This window comes from Thunnus albacares, chromosome 1 (assembly GCF_914725855.1).
Source record: "Thunnus albacares chromosome 1, fThuAlb1.1, whole genome shotgun sequence".
In the NCBI taxonomy this organism is placed as follows: Eukaryota; Metazoa; Chordata; class Actinopteri; order Scombriformes; family Scombridae; genus Thunnus; species Thunnus albacares.
The window spans coordinates 10738142-10757407 of NC_058106.1; the positions used below are offsets into that span (position 1 = coordinate 10738142).

Genomic DNA, 19266 nt, shown 5'->3' on the forward strand with positions numbered 1-19266 from the left:
ATTGTTTTCATAACAACTACAAAACAGGACGTGATGGCAAATCCATCGTCCTCTATGGAATGTTTGAGCCACAACTTTGGAATTTTGCTGCCTGCTTCACTGCTTTTTTCCATCTCAGCTAGTGGATGGGTCGTTATTTCTATTTCTATTATTTCTACTGGGTTTAATTTAAAACTAACTAATGCTGAGGTGTCCTGATGGCCTAGTGGCTAAGACACATACCATATACTATGTAATCGTATAGAATATGCTATATGTAATCTATAATTGCAGTATCCCCAGTTTGATACAACCTTTGTTGTCATTCCCCCTCTCTTGTCCCCTCTCTACCATCTTCTGTCAAAAAGCCAAAATGCCCCAAAAAATACAAAAAATAAATTATGTCAACGTATTTACTGACCTGAAGGCCAGATCAGTCAATCTTTAGGTAGGAATATCCACATTTCTATTATTCCTAACATCCCTTTTAACAAATAAATAAAAATAATAAGTAATAAGTATTTCTCTTGCTAGTGATAACCGGTCAGGCAGCCTATCCCAGAACCAAAAGGTCAAAGGATAAAAAGCCAGTGTCTTTATCCCTGACAACATGTTTACATAGAGAAACCTGCTTGCTACCGTGCCATGAGTATCTAGTGTTTTGAAGAAATATGCAAAGAAACTTTTTTTTTTTTTCAAACTGTGTGAAATGTGAAAAATGACAAATGAAAAATGAAAATGGAAAAAAAAAACAAAATTTGAGAGCCTTTTCAGTAATCCTGAGTCAGTGTGTTGACCAGTGCTGCGTGATACAACAAAAATATCATGGGATTTTTATTTCATCATTTCCTTATTATGCTACTAAAATGAGACAGGTTTTATGTGTTTGATTGGAAAGAAAACAACCAGAGTAAAATGCAAGTCTGACTCTTCCAACTCAGCACACATGTATAAAATAAGATGATATACTGCCTATCCCTCTGCCTGCTTCCAGCTCACTCTGGGAGGTTTGATAAACACAAGCTCACATCCAGAGTGCACAAGATGAGAAATTCCTGCTCCCGTCGTCAATGTTGAGCAACTAATCACTACTCAATCAGTCAATGGGGATTATGTGTGTATGCAAAACAGACAAATAATAGATAACAGAAGGAACACATGGCCTGATAATGAGGATAATGCAAACTGATATCAACATATGCAGTGTATCCTAATCAAGATCACAGGATAGCAGGAGCACAAGCTGACAATTCAAAGCGTTACTCAAAAGTCGTCCACAATAACCGAGTGAGGAAAAAAAATGAGGACATGGCTACAGCACAAGATAATGGATAACACATGTGATTGGCTGTGCAGTATCCCACACAGTCATGGAAAATATGAGAAATAAGAGTGCAGCACAGCCAAGCCGACAACGGGCCCCTCTCAAGCCCAAACAAGGCGAATCATGAATCAATCAACTTTTATACTTCTATTTTCTGAGAACACCTGCACTATCAGTGCACCGAATCTAGGAGAGCAGTGTTCCTGAGATCTAGACCTCTTCTAGGGAAACAAAGTGTGAGGCTTTTATCATAACCAGATGGTCATGTTGCACCGCTGACTGACCTGTGAAAAAAAACAAGCAGCCTATCATGGTTGGTTAAAGTCAACAGTCAATCTCTGTCTTTTGCTGGTGACCTGGCTCTTAATTTGAAGTCTTATGCGTCTTCCCTTTTATAAAATCACGTGAAAAAACAGGAACATTGTAGGATCACAAATGTCCTGACCCCTGAATTTCTTAGAACTGGTTGCTTACATAAGTTAGTGCTCTTGAACTGAAACTTAATCGATTCACCAGCAACCATTTTCATGTTTGATTCATTCTTAAAGTTATTTATGAAGAGCAAAACATTTCCTGCTTAGTAAACTGAATATCTTTGAGTTTTGAACTGTTGCTCAAAAAAACAAGCAATAAGCAGACCTCATCTTGGGCTTTGGGGTGTTGTGATGGGCTTTTTCACTATTTTCTGAAATTTTATAGATAAAAGTATTAATACAGAAAAGAATCAGATTAATCAATATTAATACTGTGATGAAAATGAATTAGTTGCAGCCTTACTAGATACGATCTCATCAGCTAAATGAGCAATGTGGTTTGGTGAAGTGGGGATATTTTGGAAGGGCATAACACCAGCCCACGAGCAGCAGGTTTCCCTATCTTTTATTTGAAACCAGTTATCACACACCTGTTTAGCCTTGTTAGCCTTGCTTTACCTCGATATGAAAGGCTGGTCATCCTTGTAAGTTTAAATCCAACTCATTAACTATGTTGAATGGACTGCATTTATACAGTGCTCTCATTCAAAGTGATTTACATTTTTCCTCTCATTTACCCATTCTCTCTCTCACACACACACACACACACACATACACACACACACAAAAACCCACACACTTGCATACTGATGACCATCGGGAGCAATTTGGCGTTCGATGTCTTGCCAAAGGACACTGTGACATTTGGAGCCGGGATTCGAATGGTAAACCCTGCGATTAGGGGATGATCTGCTCTACCTCCTGAGCCACAGCCCCACCTGCAAGTATGCTGCATCTCAAAGATGCCAAGAGTGATTTTTAACAGCTTTACCCCATGGGGTTGTTTTTCTGGGGTTGGCTGGGAGTGCTTATGCAGTTGTCCGACTAGAGCAGCCGTGAAGGTCTCTCAGGTTGTGAAGACCTCTCTGTCTGCCTCTTGCTCTTCACTCTGTGGTCTAAACTTACAAGCTCGACAAACGGCCTCTAAACAAACCGTGACATTTTCATGCATATTTGGCAGTGGCGTCACTCTGAGCAGCCACATACTCACATACCACAACTCCCCAAACTCAGAAATGCATTTGGTTCTTTTTGAAGATCTCATAATACAAACAGCTGCCAAACAGCATTCCTCAACGCATGCAGACATAGGAAAATCCCTTTTACAGTCACAAACACAACACATCGTAAGGGATTGGCTGAATTAGCTGCGATCATTATTATTAGATCTAAACAAGTTTAATCTGTGTGTACACTGAGCTCTCTTCATCTACAAAATAAACCATGGGAGATAGTAGTGTAGATATCAACTTATAAACAAAGCTCCACTTGAGTGAATAAGAACCAAAGCCATAGATGACTCATCATAGAATCATAAAGGCTGTTGCAAGTTAAATTGATTTCGGGTGCACGTTTTGGTCACTTGATCTTCCTCAGCTTTTCACTTTTTAGTGAGAGAGTTCATACTTCCAAATAAGAAAGTTATTAGACAAAACAAATAATTTTTTGTTCCCATGTAACACACACATTATTCTGAACTCTACCAACATAACATTGTGTACGTGCAGTTTTTTTCCCCCTCAGAGGTTAATACAACGAACACACTGGAATAAGGCCATTGTAAAGTTAAGTATTAGTGTAGTTTCCTTCTCTGCTTTAAACAACCGTACCCTTTATGCCCGGGGCCAGACAGCAAGTGTGAGTGCCAAGCCATGCGGTCTAAACTTTCACAGACTTGGGCTTCCTCTAATATTCATCTGTGCATATCCAAGACCACAGAGAGTCAGATTTACCGACTGCGGTGCAAAAGTGTTTCCTGTTTTGGGCTCAGCCACATCCACTGAGGTCCAGCAGTCCCTCCAGTGTCTTGGCCGCAGCCATCTACCCACTCCCTGCTACATGCTAAAGGATTATGGAAAATCTGTTGATAATCCCCATTATTTTTGCTTTATATTAGTGTTTCACCTATATACAGTCACCTGGAGCACGCTGCTACATTTTTTTCCAGATATCATATATAATGGAAATTTGATTTAAAAGTCTTGAATAGGCCATAGTTGACCACAGATCAAGTCCTAGTAAGTACTAATATGAATATTGATGTGTGAAACAGAGAAACCACTGTTGATGCAAATATACTGCTGAAGCGAAGAGGAAGTTGATGAGGAGAGTGAAACTGGGGAGTCTGAACGCCAGCAAGCAAGGAAACTCGAGACGAATTGGTGGTCAAGATGATAGACCAGAGGAGGAAAGTATATATAAATGTGTAAATGGTCTTGGTTCAGCTAATATCTACATGTAAATTGTTAAAATATCTTTCTTTAGCCATTTCCTATGGTGTCTGTGGTTTGTGTAGTGTCCTGTAGTACTGTGTATACTATCTGTGGAGAGGAGTATCAGCCTGGAACTGTTGTGGATTTTGTCTGTTTGTTTGTTGTGAATGGATCCAAAGTTTGGATGGGATTTAGACAAGGTCTTAACATCTTGCACTACATACTTAAAAAAGTTTGTCATTTAGAACTTTTTTTCTAAATGACAAAATTGTGCAGCCCTATTTGCTGTCAAAGAAAACAGTGAAGGACAGTGGACAGACACACACGGAGCTCCACAGGCTCACAGCTATGCATCAAATGGAGGAATAATAAACAGATGTAGTAAAAAAAAAAAAAATAGTGAAAAGGGAAGGATGGGGTTCAGGCTGGGGGCTGCTTGGGTGTGGTACATAGCACATCACGAGAGACCACCTCTTAAGGCAGCTCGATTACAGCAAAATTGATCATTGGACTTGCTCTGATAAATACTGTAATTGAGATTTTCCATCACAACTATCAATTCATGGTTTACTTCTCAAAGAAGGAAAACCTGTTTCCTTTTCGTCTGTGTCTTGATCTTTTGCAGGTGCCCGTTTCAGACTGAACCAGTAACCTGACATGAACCTGTGTTTGAAGTATGACAGTGTCAACATGTGTTTTCCAACCTGGCTTCATGAACCTCCTGACCTGGGTTTTAAATGGGTCTGACACAGTCTTGCTTTGGTAGAAAGGGTCAACAGGGGTTTCTATAACAACCATAGACTACTGTTATTGTTGACAGTGACTTCCAGTCATCTCAGCCATTAGGTCCACTCTTCTAAGTAATGTTCATGTTCTGTCCCTTTTAATAAAGCCATCAGCTCTGTTGAGCAAATACATTCATACAAGATATGACACAGTGCAGATGCAGACCTGGTTCTTGTGTAAATGGTGACAACCACAGATAAACTAGCGTGGAATTAATGGTCAGACGCGTGTGTATATCCCTCTGTGACATTTAGGGAAAACTAAAAATCTCTCGATTAATCATTGAGGTGTGACAAAAAGGACAAAAACAACAGTGTAAAAGGAGAGAGCGACATAATGGGGGAAGATGAGACAGAGAGTGAAGATGATTCTCACGTCACAGCTAAACCATGGTGTTATTTAGTGCATCAGTCTCCCACTCCCCCATTAAACTTACATGAAAAACACCTTGGCTACAGTGTTTCACGTTTTATGCATCAGCAAATTGAGTGCTGTGGAAGGTGGTGTGGTATTCAGAGTGACAAAAGATGACTTTTCTTCTCACATCCTCAGTGTTTTTCACACCTCACCCTCAGATCCTCACACCAGCTTAATACTGGGCGTGAGAATCCTATTTGAGCAGGGAAACACTGATTCATGGAGCCAGACTTCTGACAGAGTGCAGCTTAGCATCTTAGCACCACTGCTAGAAGACGAGTCATGGGTAAATGAATATGATAAATTATGTGGTGCTTAAAATCAGCACCTCCGGTTGTTAGCTTTACCAATTCTTTCCAGGAGTGCAAACAGTAGACTTTTATGTATTCAGTGGAAATCGACATGAGACAAAGTCATTCTGGTTAAGTCAACACAACGTGACATACCCCCGTATATAAAGTAGTTCAACAAGTAGTTATAGGGGGATGGTGTGTTAGTTCTGGGTGAGAACCTACCTCAACATCCTGCAGGCTGAAGTCATTCTGGTCTTTGAAGTTGGCGGCCCCAGCGCTCAGCTCCATCAGCATCTTGGCAATCTCAGGCTTTATTGCTGCAGTCAGCCTGCTGGCCGCCTCCATGACGTGTTCCTGCACGTCCTTCAATTGCATAGCTGCTTTGGAATAGTGAGAGTTCCTGAACACACTGCTGAACAGGTCCGTGAGGAAGGCGCTGGCCCGGCAGAACACGTTGAGGGCATCCAAGTATTTAGAGATACCTTGCTGGATGTCGGCAACCGCAGTTGTGGCACCAGAGGGAGGTTGGTGGCAGCTTCCAGGCATGCCCACCCCTGTGCCAATGGGTGAAGAGGCCGAGCATGAGGAGGCCAGGGAGGCGCTCAGGGTCCGGCTCAGCTCAGGCATCTGGTACTGCTGGTGCTGTTGCACTTTCTGCTTGGACCCGCCGAGCAAAAAGCGACGCTTGTAGTCCATTTTACTTTCCTGCGCACTACAACAATACATAAGTGGTGCAACAGCACCGGAAGCTCCTGTTTTTTGTTTTTATCCCCACAAAGTGCTCTGGTTCTCCTTACAAAAACACTAAACCCACCAGTCCTGAAACTGTTCAAGTTACGTAAAAAGACAGCTCAAGGATTCCACCTGCCAGAGGCTCATCTCAGTGTGCCTGGGTGAGGTCGGAGGGCAATCAAAAAGACTGGCAGGTTGAGTGAAATGCTTACATGCAGCCCTGCTGCAGACACATCAGCCCCAGCTTAAAAAACCGCAGAGACACACCTCCAGATTCTCCGTTTCCAGCTTCAAACAAACTTATCATAATAGGGGAGGAAAAGTCAAAAACACTCCTTAATTTACTTTAAGTGATACTACAACCAAGTTTTAAAGTGCATTAACTTTCCTTCAGAATGGGGAAAAAAATCCTTCTTCATACAGTATGTAGAATATATACACATATGTATGTACATATATAACCTATACCAGCCTGCGCTAATAAAAGTAGAAAAAAATGTTACAAGTTGAAAGCAAAAATGAAAAGTGAATCCAAGGAAAATGAGACACTGGTCAACAGCACGGAGGGAAAATGACAATAATACAAAAAACAAAATGATTAAATGCTGGAATCAGAGGATGTGGCTTCGGCTCTTCTTGTGTACTGGCTGGTACAGGAGCTGTGGGAGGCGAAGGGCAGACAGATCCAGTCCGTCTCAAATCCTCTTCACAAAGCAGGACTCGGCAGGCAGTGAGCAAGTGGCCAGCTGATAGCTCCGTCTGCCTGTCTGAAGTCTCCACCAGCTTCCTGGTTTCTCCCTCGTCTGCTGGCTGAGGTAGATATTACTCACCGCGGAAACAAGTGTGCTTCCAGATTTCGCTGTTCTCCGCGGATGCAGATTAGAGCGACAAAAGCACAAATGTATCTGTAAGGCCTCTAGGTCATTTCCTAAGGGAGGAAAGGGCAGAGACACAGAAGAGAGGGTTAATATCATGTCACAGAGGAAGGATGAGCTTCATTTCAACTGTTTTAATGTTACACCCCAAAATAATTTGGACTGCTTTTTGCAGTTCAAAACATAACAATAGATGAGCGGCTACTTTATTCAGCTTGTAGCAATTTCATTAAAAAAAATACTGACAAATATTACATGTAAAGTTTTTATTCAAATTTAATGACAAGCATATATGTTACGTAGAGTAACAGGAACACAAATATGAAGAAAAAAAAAATCCAATCAAAAAAAAAAAATGTTGGTCTAGTAACAAATAATATAAAAACCTCATAAGCAGGTCACTGAAAGCAGAAGTAATGTGATATGTGAGCAATAACAGAGGATCACATCCCCAATTTTTGCAATACAAGAATATATCTTAATGCGTCATAGAGTTGAAAAAAATATCTAAGAAATGAGATTCAGAATTGTCATTCTATGAATATATTTCTACCATTTAAGAACCCATTTAAAGGGCATGGTGTGCCAATCAAGATATTTTTATATCTTGAATCAAAGCATGAAGTTGCACCAAGTGAGTGTGGGCAAAAAGGCCAATAAATGCAGCATCAGTAGTTTTGACATATGTCAACTCTTTGACTTTAGCCCTTAGTAGCTGGGCCACTCCCAAATGATCCACTAACCTAGAGGAAACACTCTGCATTGCACATGAACGACACAAGACTGATTGCAAGCAGTGTAGCGGTGCCTTGCTCCACTTTTGTAACATGTTGCACCAAGGCCGAACTTATCAGTCACAAACTCAAGTTACTGATTGTTTCGGAAGTCTGCTCTACTTGCTCTACTGTTTCACTCATACTGCTTATATAAGGATAAAACTGATCTTACATTTTATTAGTGTTAGTACCACTTCACTTCTGCCTTTCATGTCTTAAACCTAATATACAGAATCTTGTAGTCAGTATGTACAACATGATTTTCTTGGTTCTGTTTTCCCTCAGAGATAAAGTTGTTAAACAACAAAAGGTAACATTTATACAGTAACCACACGAAATTGAGAAACTCTTTAGAGTGACTAATATGTAACAAAGACTTTATTCAATATGAAGTTGTAATCTTGTTACAATCCATGCAGTTTAGTGTTGAGATTTGTGCAGTCGAGCATGTCTACTTCATGGTTAAAACGCTAAAGCTACACAATAATAGTTATAGTGTTGTTCAGTTATAGTGAAAGCAACACTGTGATACTACCAAACCACAGCCATAAAGTGTAACAAGCATATTTCGGGATGAATCCATTGTTGTAGTGACAGATAAAAACTGTTATTTTCCTGCTCTGATTGGTTCAGGATGATTTCAGCCACATTTGTCTCAACTCGGTGGTAATATTATATTAGTTTGGTAAAGAGCTGTGGTTTAAAGTTGTACATTTCTAGACGATTACTAACACCATACCTCACAGAGAGCGTCTCTGAAAAGAATCTCTGGCAGTGTCTGGTTTAGCAGAACACAGCTGCAAGAGAAATTCCTGCAAGAAGCCATTGTTGGAAGGACACTGAGAGGTCTGTTGAGCTACACATAGTAGGAGTCACAATACTCTCTTTCAATACCCAAACATTATATGACTTGTATTTCTCCTTTTGGCCTTTTCACTTAATTATGAATATAATATTTGTCATTGTCACGATCAAGGGGAACTTGGACACATCTCTTATTTAAAGTAACAGCGGTAATCTAACTAAAAGACAGGCAAAGGTCAGCTGGTTACATTCTGCAGGTTTCACAAAGTCACATTTAACACCGGTAATGACATTTCTTCACTGTATAAAAACTGTGAAATAATGCAGTACTAGCCCTAAAATACAACTCTACAAAAAACTGTCTGAGTCAATCTGAAATCAGTGTCACAAAGTATTTTGTCTTCTTTGTATTTCCATCACTCTAAAATGGACATAGATTGGAAAAAGTGAAAAAAATCTGAACAGGAAAAGGTTTTGTTGGGAAACAGGATTCGATGTTCAGATTTTGTGTTATACTGATACTGTACTGTTATACTATAGGAGTAGCTTTCACAGAACCCACCACTATCTTGTTGCTTTGCTATGTAGAGCGCCAGTAGGCTCTGAGGTTGATACAGACACACTCTTGATGATATTGCACTTAATAGGACACCAAATATCAACATGAAAGACTTATCAGTGAGATACACAGCTCCCTACACAGCGGGGCTATCTCTCTGTGGAACATTCAGACTATGTTATCGTGTAGCACCATGCTGAAAGCTTCTGTGTTTTGGGATGAGTCAGGAAAAGCAACTTGTAGGGGAAAAAAAAAAAAAATACTGTCCCAAACAAGATAACACCATCCAGTCTGCTGTCATTGTACGCTAAGCAGCTGTGTGGTGGCCTTACCGCATCCCCGCCAATGTTCTGCTGACCTTCAAACCTCACTTCCTTTCACAAACAGTGGGGTACGCCCGGCAAGGGAAAAAAAAAATCTGTCCCTAGTCGAGTGGAAAGACAGAGGCGAGGGAAACTAGTGACCTCCTGAAATGAAGTCATGGAGTGACAACAGAGACGTGTTTCCCATACTTTGAACATTTAATAACAGGCAAGTTGTTAATATTTAAGACATACACACTTATACTAGAGTGGTAGCCTTACTTGTTTACCTCTTAGACTTAGAAGGCAAACTTTTTTTTGTTTACAAAAAAGCTGCATGGTTCCTTTGAAGCCAGGAACCAGACTGCTGAGATGTTGTGTACCAAAATATTCAACTTTTTTAATTTGACTGAACACACTTCTTAAACTTTTTAGCCCCGATTTAAGAGATTCATTGCCTCCATGTTTATCCCCTTGTGTTTTCCTAAGGGTGTAATTATGAGTGGACTTAATCTGTAATCAGACTTATTTGTAGCTGTACTATAAATCACACCACAGATATACATTTGGACACTTATCCATAGTCATTTATCAGATTTTTGGCCACAACCAGGAGTTAAAAAAAAAAAGGTTTTCTGCACTGCAAACAAAAACACACCATCAACCAAAAACTGGGCCAATAAATTCAAGGTACAGTGCACTGACAACTCTTAAAGGTGCAGTGTGTAAGATTTAGTGGCATCTAGCAGTGAGGTCCCAGATTTCAAGCAACTGAATACCCCTCCCCTCAGTCTCCCCTTCCAAGTGTGTAGGAGAACCTACAGTGGCTGCGAAACTCGCAAAAAACACAAAAGGTCCTCTCTAGAGCCAGTGTTTGATTTGTCTACTGTAGAAACATGGTGGTGCAACATGGCGGGCTCCGTGGAAAAGGACCCGCTTCCTATGTAGATATAAAGAGTTCATTGTAAGGTAACAAAAACATGATTCTTATATTCATGGTATTATACACTAATAAAAACATGAATATCATAATCAATTTCTGCCAAGTCCATTCCGCTAGATGCCACCAAATTCTAGCCACTGCATCTTTAAGGGATCGAGTTTAAGAAGCATTTTCCAGGTGGACAGTACTTGCCAACCGTCTGCTTGTTACTCAGTGGCAGTTTGAGAGAAGCTAACTAGTGCAACAGTGCTAACCTCTAAATCCCAGGGATTACAGCCACAGTGAGAACTAGCCAGTTGCCCCATGAAGCCTACTAGTTGACATAGTTAATAGGATATTAGCTTCTGCAAGGTAAACAGGAAACCTGAGCTTAACTAGCCTGAGGCTAATCACTCCAGTTCTCACACTTTCACACTGTTGGCAGTTGAGTACGGAAATACAGTACGTGAGTCAAGGTATTTGGAAGAGGGCTGAACAGGTCAGTAAGGCAACCACAGACAACACAACTGGACATTATTGTTTAGTCTGTACTTTCCATATAATCATTTTGTTTTTCATAAATCGAATTTTGTCACATATTCACATGCAATGAAAAGTGAAATGTTAAAGCTGCTCACAGCTTGGAATAATTAAAACAATTAGTGTGGCCAGTGGTGAGACAGCTTTAGAAAAGTGGTTTGGAAAACCAAAAGATAAATATTTAATCTTTGAGAAAACATTTAGCATTTTTGTTAATTAGCAGTGGTAATCCACAGTCAGTTTGACATCCGTTGATGTCACATCTCATCATTTCAGTGTTTCTCTATATTCATGCTGCAGTGGGAGTGCGCCGCTGTAGAATTATAAGCACTGCTGCAAAAATCTCCCATGATCATTAATATCAATGGGCTACTAATGATTTCATTCGCACACTGAGTGCACACGACAACACCCTAAGTTATTTTGGAATTGTTTTGAGTCATTGACTAGTGCATCAAATCGCGAGAGAGCGAGAGAGCAGAGAAGGTTAGCAGTAAGTTGTCAATCTGGCAGTAAATGTTCAGTACAGGCTACAGTGTGTCAGTTATTAAATGCTGCAGCTTCTCAAACCAAGAAAAGTCACGTCTGTTGTTTCCCCAACTACTGGAAAAGTGAAGGGGGTTAGCCCTGGAGTTAGCAACAATGGGTTAGCCTAACCTGACCAGGCTCACTTAAGGTGGACTGACCTTTAAGGTGGACCAGCTATTCTCATTTTAGTGTCAATCTCAGCCGTTCCTGCTGTAAACAGAGAACGCAGAAATATCTGGCTGCTGAGTCTCTCCCAAGTTTGGCTCAGCACCTCCCCACCCCCCAGTATTTGACCAGTATTTTGTTTCTGAGAGTAGAAACCCTTTCTTATGTAGTTTATGGTTCCACACTTCTCAGCTAAGTGAATAACAAATGCAGGAACTGATTAAGGGCAGTGAGTCACTGTCCATTCAGCCTGAATACCAAAGCCAGATTTTTTTTTTAGAGAAAATTGTGGGCTACTTTCTTTGTTGCATGGCTGTTCCAGGCAGATACAATTTATCTATGTAACTTTATTAGAGAGTGTTACCGGTCTACATTTCCTTCCTAGTTATAAAATTCTGCAAGCAGAGGTTATCCCAAGAGAAGCAGACATGGCATCAATATTAATGAGGCCTTCTGGCTTCTCGGGGTGGCTCTATTGGCTGTCAGCTTCCTGTTGCAGGGCTCACTGTATTAAGAGATTGCACCCAAACAAATACATGTGATAGGAGAGTCCCTCCGGATGCACTGGAGTTGTGCCAGCCCACTAGGGCTGCCCCCTAATAGTCAACCAACCATAAGTCAATGAGAAGAGTCTTAGTCAACCAAGTTTTCATTGGTCTGTTAGTCCCAGGAGAAAAAAACAAATTCAAACTCCATTCAGGAGCTGCGCCTTGGCAAAATTAGGTGAAAACCTAGTATGGCTGGACCGTGTATAGTGGTGTAACAGAATGTGGTGAACCTGTGATCCTTAGAGATCGCCCCCCACAGTTAGGCACGCATGTGAACCGCGGATAAATTGCAAAATTTGATGTCTCATTGGAGACAAAGTAAACACACTGCTGTAGCTACAAGTCATGGACAGACAGTGTGTCGCTAACAGGGATTTTGAAGAGCAACGACCATGTTTACACACTGTTTAGCTATCTAGCTGCTAAATGACATTAGCTGTGCTCTTTTCCTCGGTGATTGTTTGGTGGCTCGTTCAACAAGCTAAGCTGCAGGAAAAGACGTGTGTTCATGTTTGTAAGTTATCATCAAGTTTTGATGATGTGGACACAGGCTATTGTTTCATTCACTACCATGTTTAAAGGAAGAAGGTATCATGCCTCATAATGCACTTTAATTTTATTTAAACATTGGACATCTTGAATGTTTTCATTTAAGACCATGGGAAAAAGTTCCTTCATTGTTGTTAACAGGCGGCTCACTTCGTGCGTGCCCATGTGAAATTTATATTTTAAAGGCTCATTACTGCGGTTTTGTATTTCTCTGTAATGTAGCTCAGTGTTAACAATGTTACTTATAACATTCTTTGTCAGCCCTGGAACTCAAACCATTTTCTGATGCCCCAAAAAATATATATTTAAATAATTCAATTCATATCATAAACGTGTCACGACTAGTCGACTAACGGCTTGAACTAAAGACTATTAGTCGACTAGGAAAATCTTTGGTCGGGGGCAGCCCTACAGCCCACTTTAATGTCCTTCCTCCGGCAGGCGCTGCTTAGGGCTAATGTTAGTGCTACTTCCACGCTCACCGTTCATGTCAGCTGCTCAGCTTCAACAGGAAGGGGCTTAGGTTTCCTGGAGCAAGCTCCCTGTCGCCAGTAACAAAAACGTCAAGCCAAGTATGTCATTGGGTATGGGTATGTAGTAAATCATAGTACCAAGCATGATTTACCTGTTAGAGAAAACTTCCAGGCAAACAACTGCAGCTACCAACAGACAACCTGAATAACCTTTTTTAAAGCAGTAGCATTCTAGCACATTGTGACAAGCTCCAAAATACTAATGAGATCCTTTTTGTTTTCACTTTGAAGATTAAATCTAAGCCTGAAAAACAACACTGAATATAGCTCTTTGGGGAGGCTTTTCTGAATATGCATACACCCTCTGCTTTAACCTTCACTAACCTTCACTTCACACCTGGGATGGTGCCCAGTACATCTGCATCCTTCTAGTACTGGCCGCTGAGCAGATCCACTCGAGCATACTAGCACCATTGCTCAAAGGCACCTTCACACTGGCTGTAGAGAAGCATTTGCCATTTATTTTATTCCCTTACACACATACACACACACACAGACTTCCCAACAGATTTGACGAAATGAAGCAGCCAACCCTACGGTCACAAGCCCACTTCTGTAATGTTCAGGATATTGCCACTCATTATAGGAGTTACTTTTGGATACACGGCCATATTTGTGTGGCCGTCACATCACAGCAAGGTAGCCTAATAGCTGCGGATGGGGCAGCTGTTACCCATGCTGACAGCTCCTTATCCATCTGCCACTGTGAGGAAAACACAGGCCTTCTGACGCTCTAGCCACAAGCCCGGCATTAGCTCTCTCATGAAGTCTATTTCAGCCTCCATGGGCAAAACAGCTGCCCTACGGTCCACACCGCACTGTTTTTAGAAACTCCAAAAGGTTCAGCTCAAAGAAAAAAAATGTTCTCCCCTACATCTGTTGCCAATGAAGCAAAGGAATGCATTTCCCCAGAACCCTCTTAATGTGGGTTCAAACGAGCACAAAAAAGCAGGTCAGGAAAACCAACCGCACATTGCAAAACATCGCCTCAAAATATCATGTCATTGTGTAAAGCATACATGTATAAAAATGTACTAATTGAGTTTTGAAAAACAAGATTCAGAATCTGTGTTTGTTAGGAGAAGCTCCACTCAAGACATTCCTCAGAGCAGATAAACTACAGTGAAGTCTGAGAATCTGCAGACAGGTCGAGGAGGTCAGTCCAAATGACAAGGACAAGTGCCGTGAGCAACTGTGTGACAGGAGCTGAGCCAGGCTCCTCTTGCCCACAGAACACAAGGAGAGTATTGTGGCAGGCCCTGGTCTCTTCATACCAGCACACAGAAAAAAAAAAAACACTCACACTCACACATGCAGCTGCATGACTTTGTGAGAGGAAGAGAAAAATAAAGGCCTTGGCTAAGATTTAATATTAACTGCGAGAATAGATTTTCTGTCATCAATATGGTGTGCCTTCTAGAGTTCCTTTGTAGGCAGCTGTAGGTTTTGGTGGCTGTGGGTAATGTTTGGTTTTGTTTCCACAACTAATCCTGTTTGGGTCCCCATTTTTGTTCTGTGGGTTTGGAGCTAAAAATACATTTACTTTGATACTCTTATCATTAAAAAAAAGCTGTTCATATTCACTTTTCTGTGAAATCGTAGTCAATTCTCGTATTTCCTGGCACCTTCTGCAAGTTCTAAAGCAATGGTTGAACTTCCCCTGCTGCTGAAGCAAACCACTGTTGAGTAAGTTAGGACAAAACCTAATACCTCGCATCAGTCAAGAGGCTGATACAGTTGGTGAACAGGCTGGATAATATTAGGCTAACCTGTAATGTCATAACAGACATTGTAAGTAGCTTATGGCTCCAATAAAAATAGCAGACAGGCCACTCTTAACAAAGGACATACTTGAGGGCCCCACAGGTCTGTGTCGCATACGCAAACACACATTTCAACATGTGCCTTTGCCTTAATCAAATATGTTCCAACACCATAAGAAAGAATAAAGAAACTATGAATTTACTGATTGTATTCAAGTCCCAAGGGAATCAAGATGATAACGGACTTATCAGTGGACACACAAATGCCAACAAATAAAAGACTCATCTGATTTGATCTAATCAGAGCTTTTGCATAAAAAGCATACATGCCTTTCAGTGTTAGACTGTAAGCAAACAGAATTAGCTGAGATATCCTCTCCAGAATAGCAGTGTACAATAGAGTGTGTTTAGTGTGCCCAGCCAGTGGGTTTCAACAAGTGAGAGCTGTGATGAAAGGCTCTGACGTCAGTTCCATTCATGAAAGGCTGGTGGCAACCTGTGGGGATGAAAATGCTTCCCTCAGCCTATATTGAGCAGGCTATATACTGAGGTTGCAGGTTGTGCTACATGCCAGCCACCAGAGTGCTGTATTTTTAGCCAGGACAAAAGTAAGAATTTATTCTTACATGTTAGGTGCCATAAAAGTCAGAAATTCAGGCTCGGTCACACAACCAACAAAACTGCTATTTTGACACCAGAAAATCCAGAAAATACATTAAACACAGGTAATTGTGAGTTATAAAAAAAAGTCTCCTTTACTGCCGATGGCTTGAAGAGCGTATGTGTATAATACGTTGACAGGTATGATAACAGCAGACTACAGCGGAGTGTAGCGTCAGAAACCATGCTTTTTAACAGTGGACGCTGGTTCGAACCACCGCTGAAGTGCTCTTGATCAACGTACCAAATCTCTTTCAACTCCACTGTTTGCTGTTTGGTAGCTGACCCTGACTTCTGACAACCTCATGGAAAAGCAAAAGCAAAATGTTTCCAGCAGGGATTAATAAAGACAAGTATCACATTACATGAGAGTTTCATGGTAGCCTTGATTCTTGTTGTATTTGATCATCTCTAGTGCACAAGCGTTCATGCATCTCACTGGGAACATTTGACTGAGGGGCAAATAGCTGACCACAAACTCAGGCTAAACTGGTTTCCCAGGAGACAAGGGTGAGATTTCCCATGCTACAAGCTCTCGCCCCCTCATCTGTAAATCCGCTAGCTGCTTCTTCTTCTGTTCTGCCTAGAAAATAGCCTATTTGGTTTAGGTGTGTAAAATCAGCTGTGCTAACTAGGCAGTGGATGAAACAGCATCGAAGTAAATGTATAGCTGAAACATCCCCTGTTACAAAAGAAGCAGACGCCCGCACCCCCCCCCCCCCCCACCCCCGACACACACACCAGTGCAAATAGTGTTGTTAGTTTTGTGCATCCAATTGAAAATCCTGTCACACAATACAAACTCAGAACACACAAGCCTGCTTCTCTCTGATGCACGCGCCGGCAAAACGTGTTGTAGGTGGACATTATCTAACACAATGATGGTACCGCATCCAAACCGTGCTGTGCTTCCAATTCTTAGGCCAGGGGTGGACAACATGGCCTAACTATCACATTTTCCTTAGTTTTAATGGACAGTAAACATGATCACTATCATAATGTCTAAATTTGATGTCCCGTTTGTAAAACAGAAAGAAAAAAATGCTCTCTTATCTAAATCCAGTGGAGTAATATGATTTTTTTACATTCACTGGATTGTAAGTGTAACTTGTCTGTACGTTTTGTGGGGGATCACCATCAGTAAAGGTTCTTTCAAATACAGTATGGCTGTCCAAGTAAGACTTCAAAGCATCTAAACCACCGTGTCCCAATATGTTACAATAACATCATAGTTTTAAAATATTTCAATAACAAAGCATAGTTGCTACATAACCATACTGTCAAAATATTTGTATCAAGTATAATATGATGTTATACACTTGGAGGTATTTTTATATCTTGTTTTTAATGCCAATAAGACAATTTCTTTGACATCAGACCATTTGTTTGAATTACAGCTAACTCACTTACTACCAAGATGCAAACAGTGAGTCCTGCCATAAAAGTTTGACAGGCATGAAAAGTTAGTATAGCCCTGACAAAGGCTGCTATAAATGCAACCAAGCCCTAACTGACAAAGAATATATCTGTAAGGAGGTGCCAAGTGTCAGCTACAAACTGAAGGTAACATTTAGTTTCCTTCCACTAATACCAGTCATTCCTATGATATCATCTTGAGGAAGACGACTTTTTTCAAAATCTCAAACTTCAGAGATGAAATAGTAAGTGGCAACAGACACGTGCTTTAAAAAGAACAAAGTGCAAAAATTCAAGTAATCTGTCATTTCTAATTTGACAGAAGTAAGCTCAAATCAACACACAATCAACCACAAATGTTAGAATTCCTCAGCTCTAAAAATATCGTGGCCTGGGTTAACTCACCCCTTCCCCCGGCAGAGATGCCCCTGTGACATTCATCCGAATAATCTAAAACTGTGCAGCAAGAGAATCACTAGAAAGCTCCTTTGTTGAAGGAAATATAATTCAGGCCTGTGGAGACAGTGCCAGTACAGCACAGGCTGGGCCTGTACTCCACCCGAGGCAAGCACAAACAGTAATCTTGTGACTGTAGGTCAACTTCCGCACACATGCATCCGGATTCAATGTTAGACTGAGGAAAAGTGTCACTCCTGGTCATATCACATGTTGACAAACACAAACAGCAAAAAAGAAAAGAAAAACAACTGGGGCCTTAGCACTGGTCCACAGACTGTGAAGAGCATTCAGGCACCCAGTTGAATCAGCCATTAGAGAGAATGAGTTTAAACAGAGACAGGAATTTTGCAGAGCAAAGCACGTATTTCCATAGTGACACAGCTGTGGCAGATGTCAACAAGTAGGTTGAGGGTCGCTTCAATGAAAGCTGAACAAGCCTGCAAAACTCAATGAAAGGAAGGCCATGACCTTAACACAAATGCTTATTTCTAAGAATTTATTATTTATTAACTCTTTAGTCAAGTTTTAATAACAGTCAAAACTGTATTTTAACATTCACCATCTCCAACAACTTTATGTACAATTTAAACTACAGGGGGTCTTAATTTTATACTGGGCCATTTTTCACACTCTTTGGCTTTATAAAGAAGCATAAACAAAACCATTCCTTCCACCGCATTAGAATAAAATCAAATGTCAATGTCATCAAGACCACTAGCAAAATTTTATTTCTCAATTCTGTTTAAAACAAGCATTTTCCCCGTAAAGTAATGACAATAGCTGACATTCACATCTCATCCACAAGCAAAGTGGCTGTACATAATGAAAGCCTCGCAGCCCTGGATAACATTTCCTTCAGGCAACAACATGGTATCAATGCACAGCTTAAAATCACATAACTAACATTGCAACAATAAAGACACTAAACAAATCTAGACCAACAACTGCTAAATGCTACAAATAGTGAGCATTAACAATCTCCTTGTTCTTCATGATCAAATCTTATGGGCAGCTGCATAAGTAGTGGCTTCGTCTTTAATTTCTACACTCCAGCGACCAAAACAGGAAACACATTCCACATGATCTCAAAAGACAGATCCCTGGCTAGACTGTAGATGCCTACACCCCCTGGAGAAATGTGGGACAACGTCATTTATTAATGCAATTCCAGATATATCCTCTGTACTGTTGAGACTATACAGCATAAAGCCACGTTACCAACATCACTGTGGTTGTGTAAGTCACTACTCTGGGTACGAGTCTCTGCCATCTGTCTATAGAAATGGATGAAAGAAATAGTCCCTAGGTATTCAGTGACACGAGCCAAGCATTCAAACCACTATATCTGCACAGTTTATCAGTGAAATGCATCGAGGGAGACGATTGCAACACCTCTATAATAGTACTGCCGCTGCATGGGCGATTGGGTATTAATGCAACAGCGAAGCACTGTTAGCTATTTTATTTTGCAACTTCAATGAGAAAGAAAACTATCTAGATTAGTTGGTTAGTTTTGTATTATCCAATAAGACTATTTTAAAACTCGATCACTATTTAGCAGGGAGGTGTAACTGAATCCCCGCAAGCGCA

At 40.8% G+C, this 19266-nt stretch overlaps 1 protein-coding gene across 2 annotated transcripts in view; it reads right to left on the bottom strand.

Annotated features, from left to right (window-relative positions):
- Positions 1–19266, bottom strand: part of LOC122998838 (granule associated Rac and RHOG effector protein 1-like) — a 33210-nt gene that overhangs the window by 12755 nt on the left and 1189 nt on the right. For both annotated transcript variants that reach the window (XM_044375990.1, XM_044375908.1), the window contains exon 2: positions 5768–7205. In XM_044375990.1, coding sequence (XP_044231925.1) covers positions 5768–6271 — 504 coding nt within the window. In that variant the 5' untranslated portion in view covers positions 6272–7205. The remainder of the gene's footprint in view (positions 1–5767; positions 7206–19266) is intronic.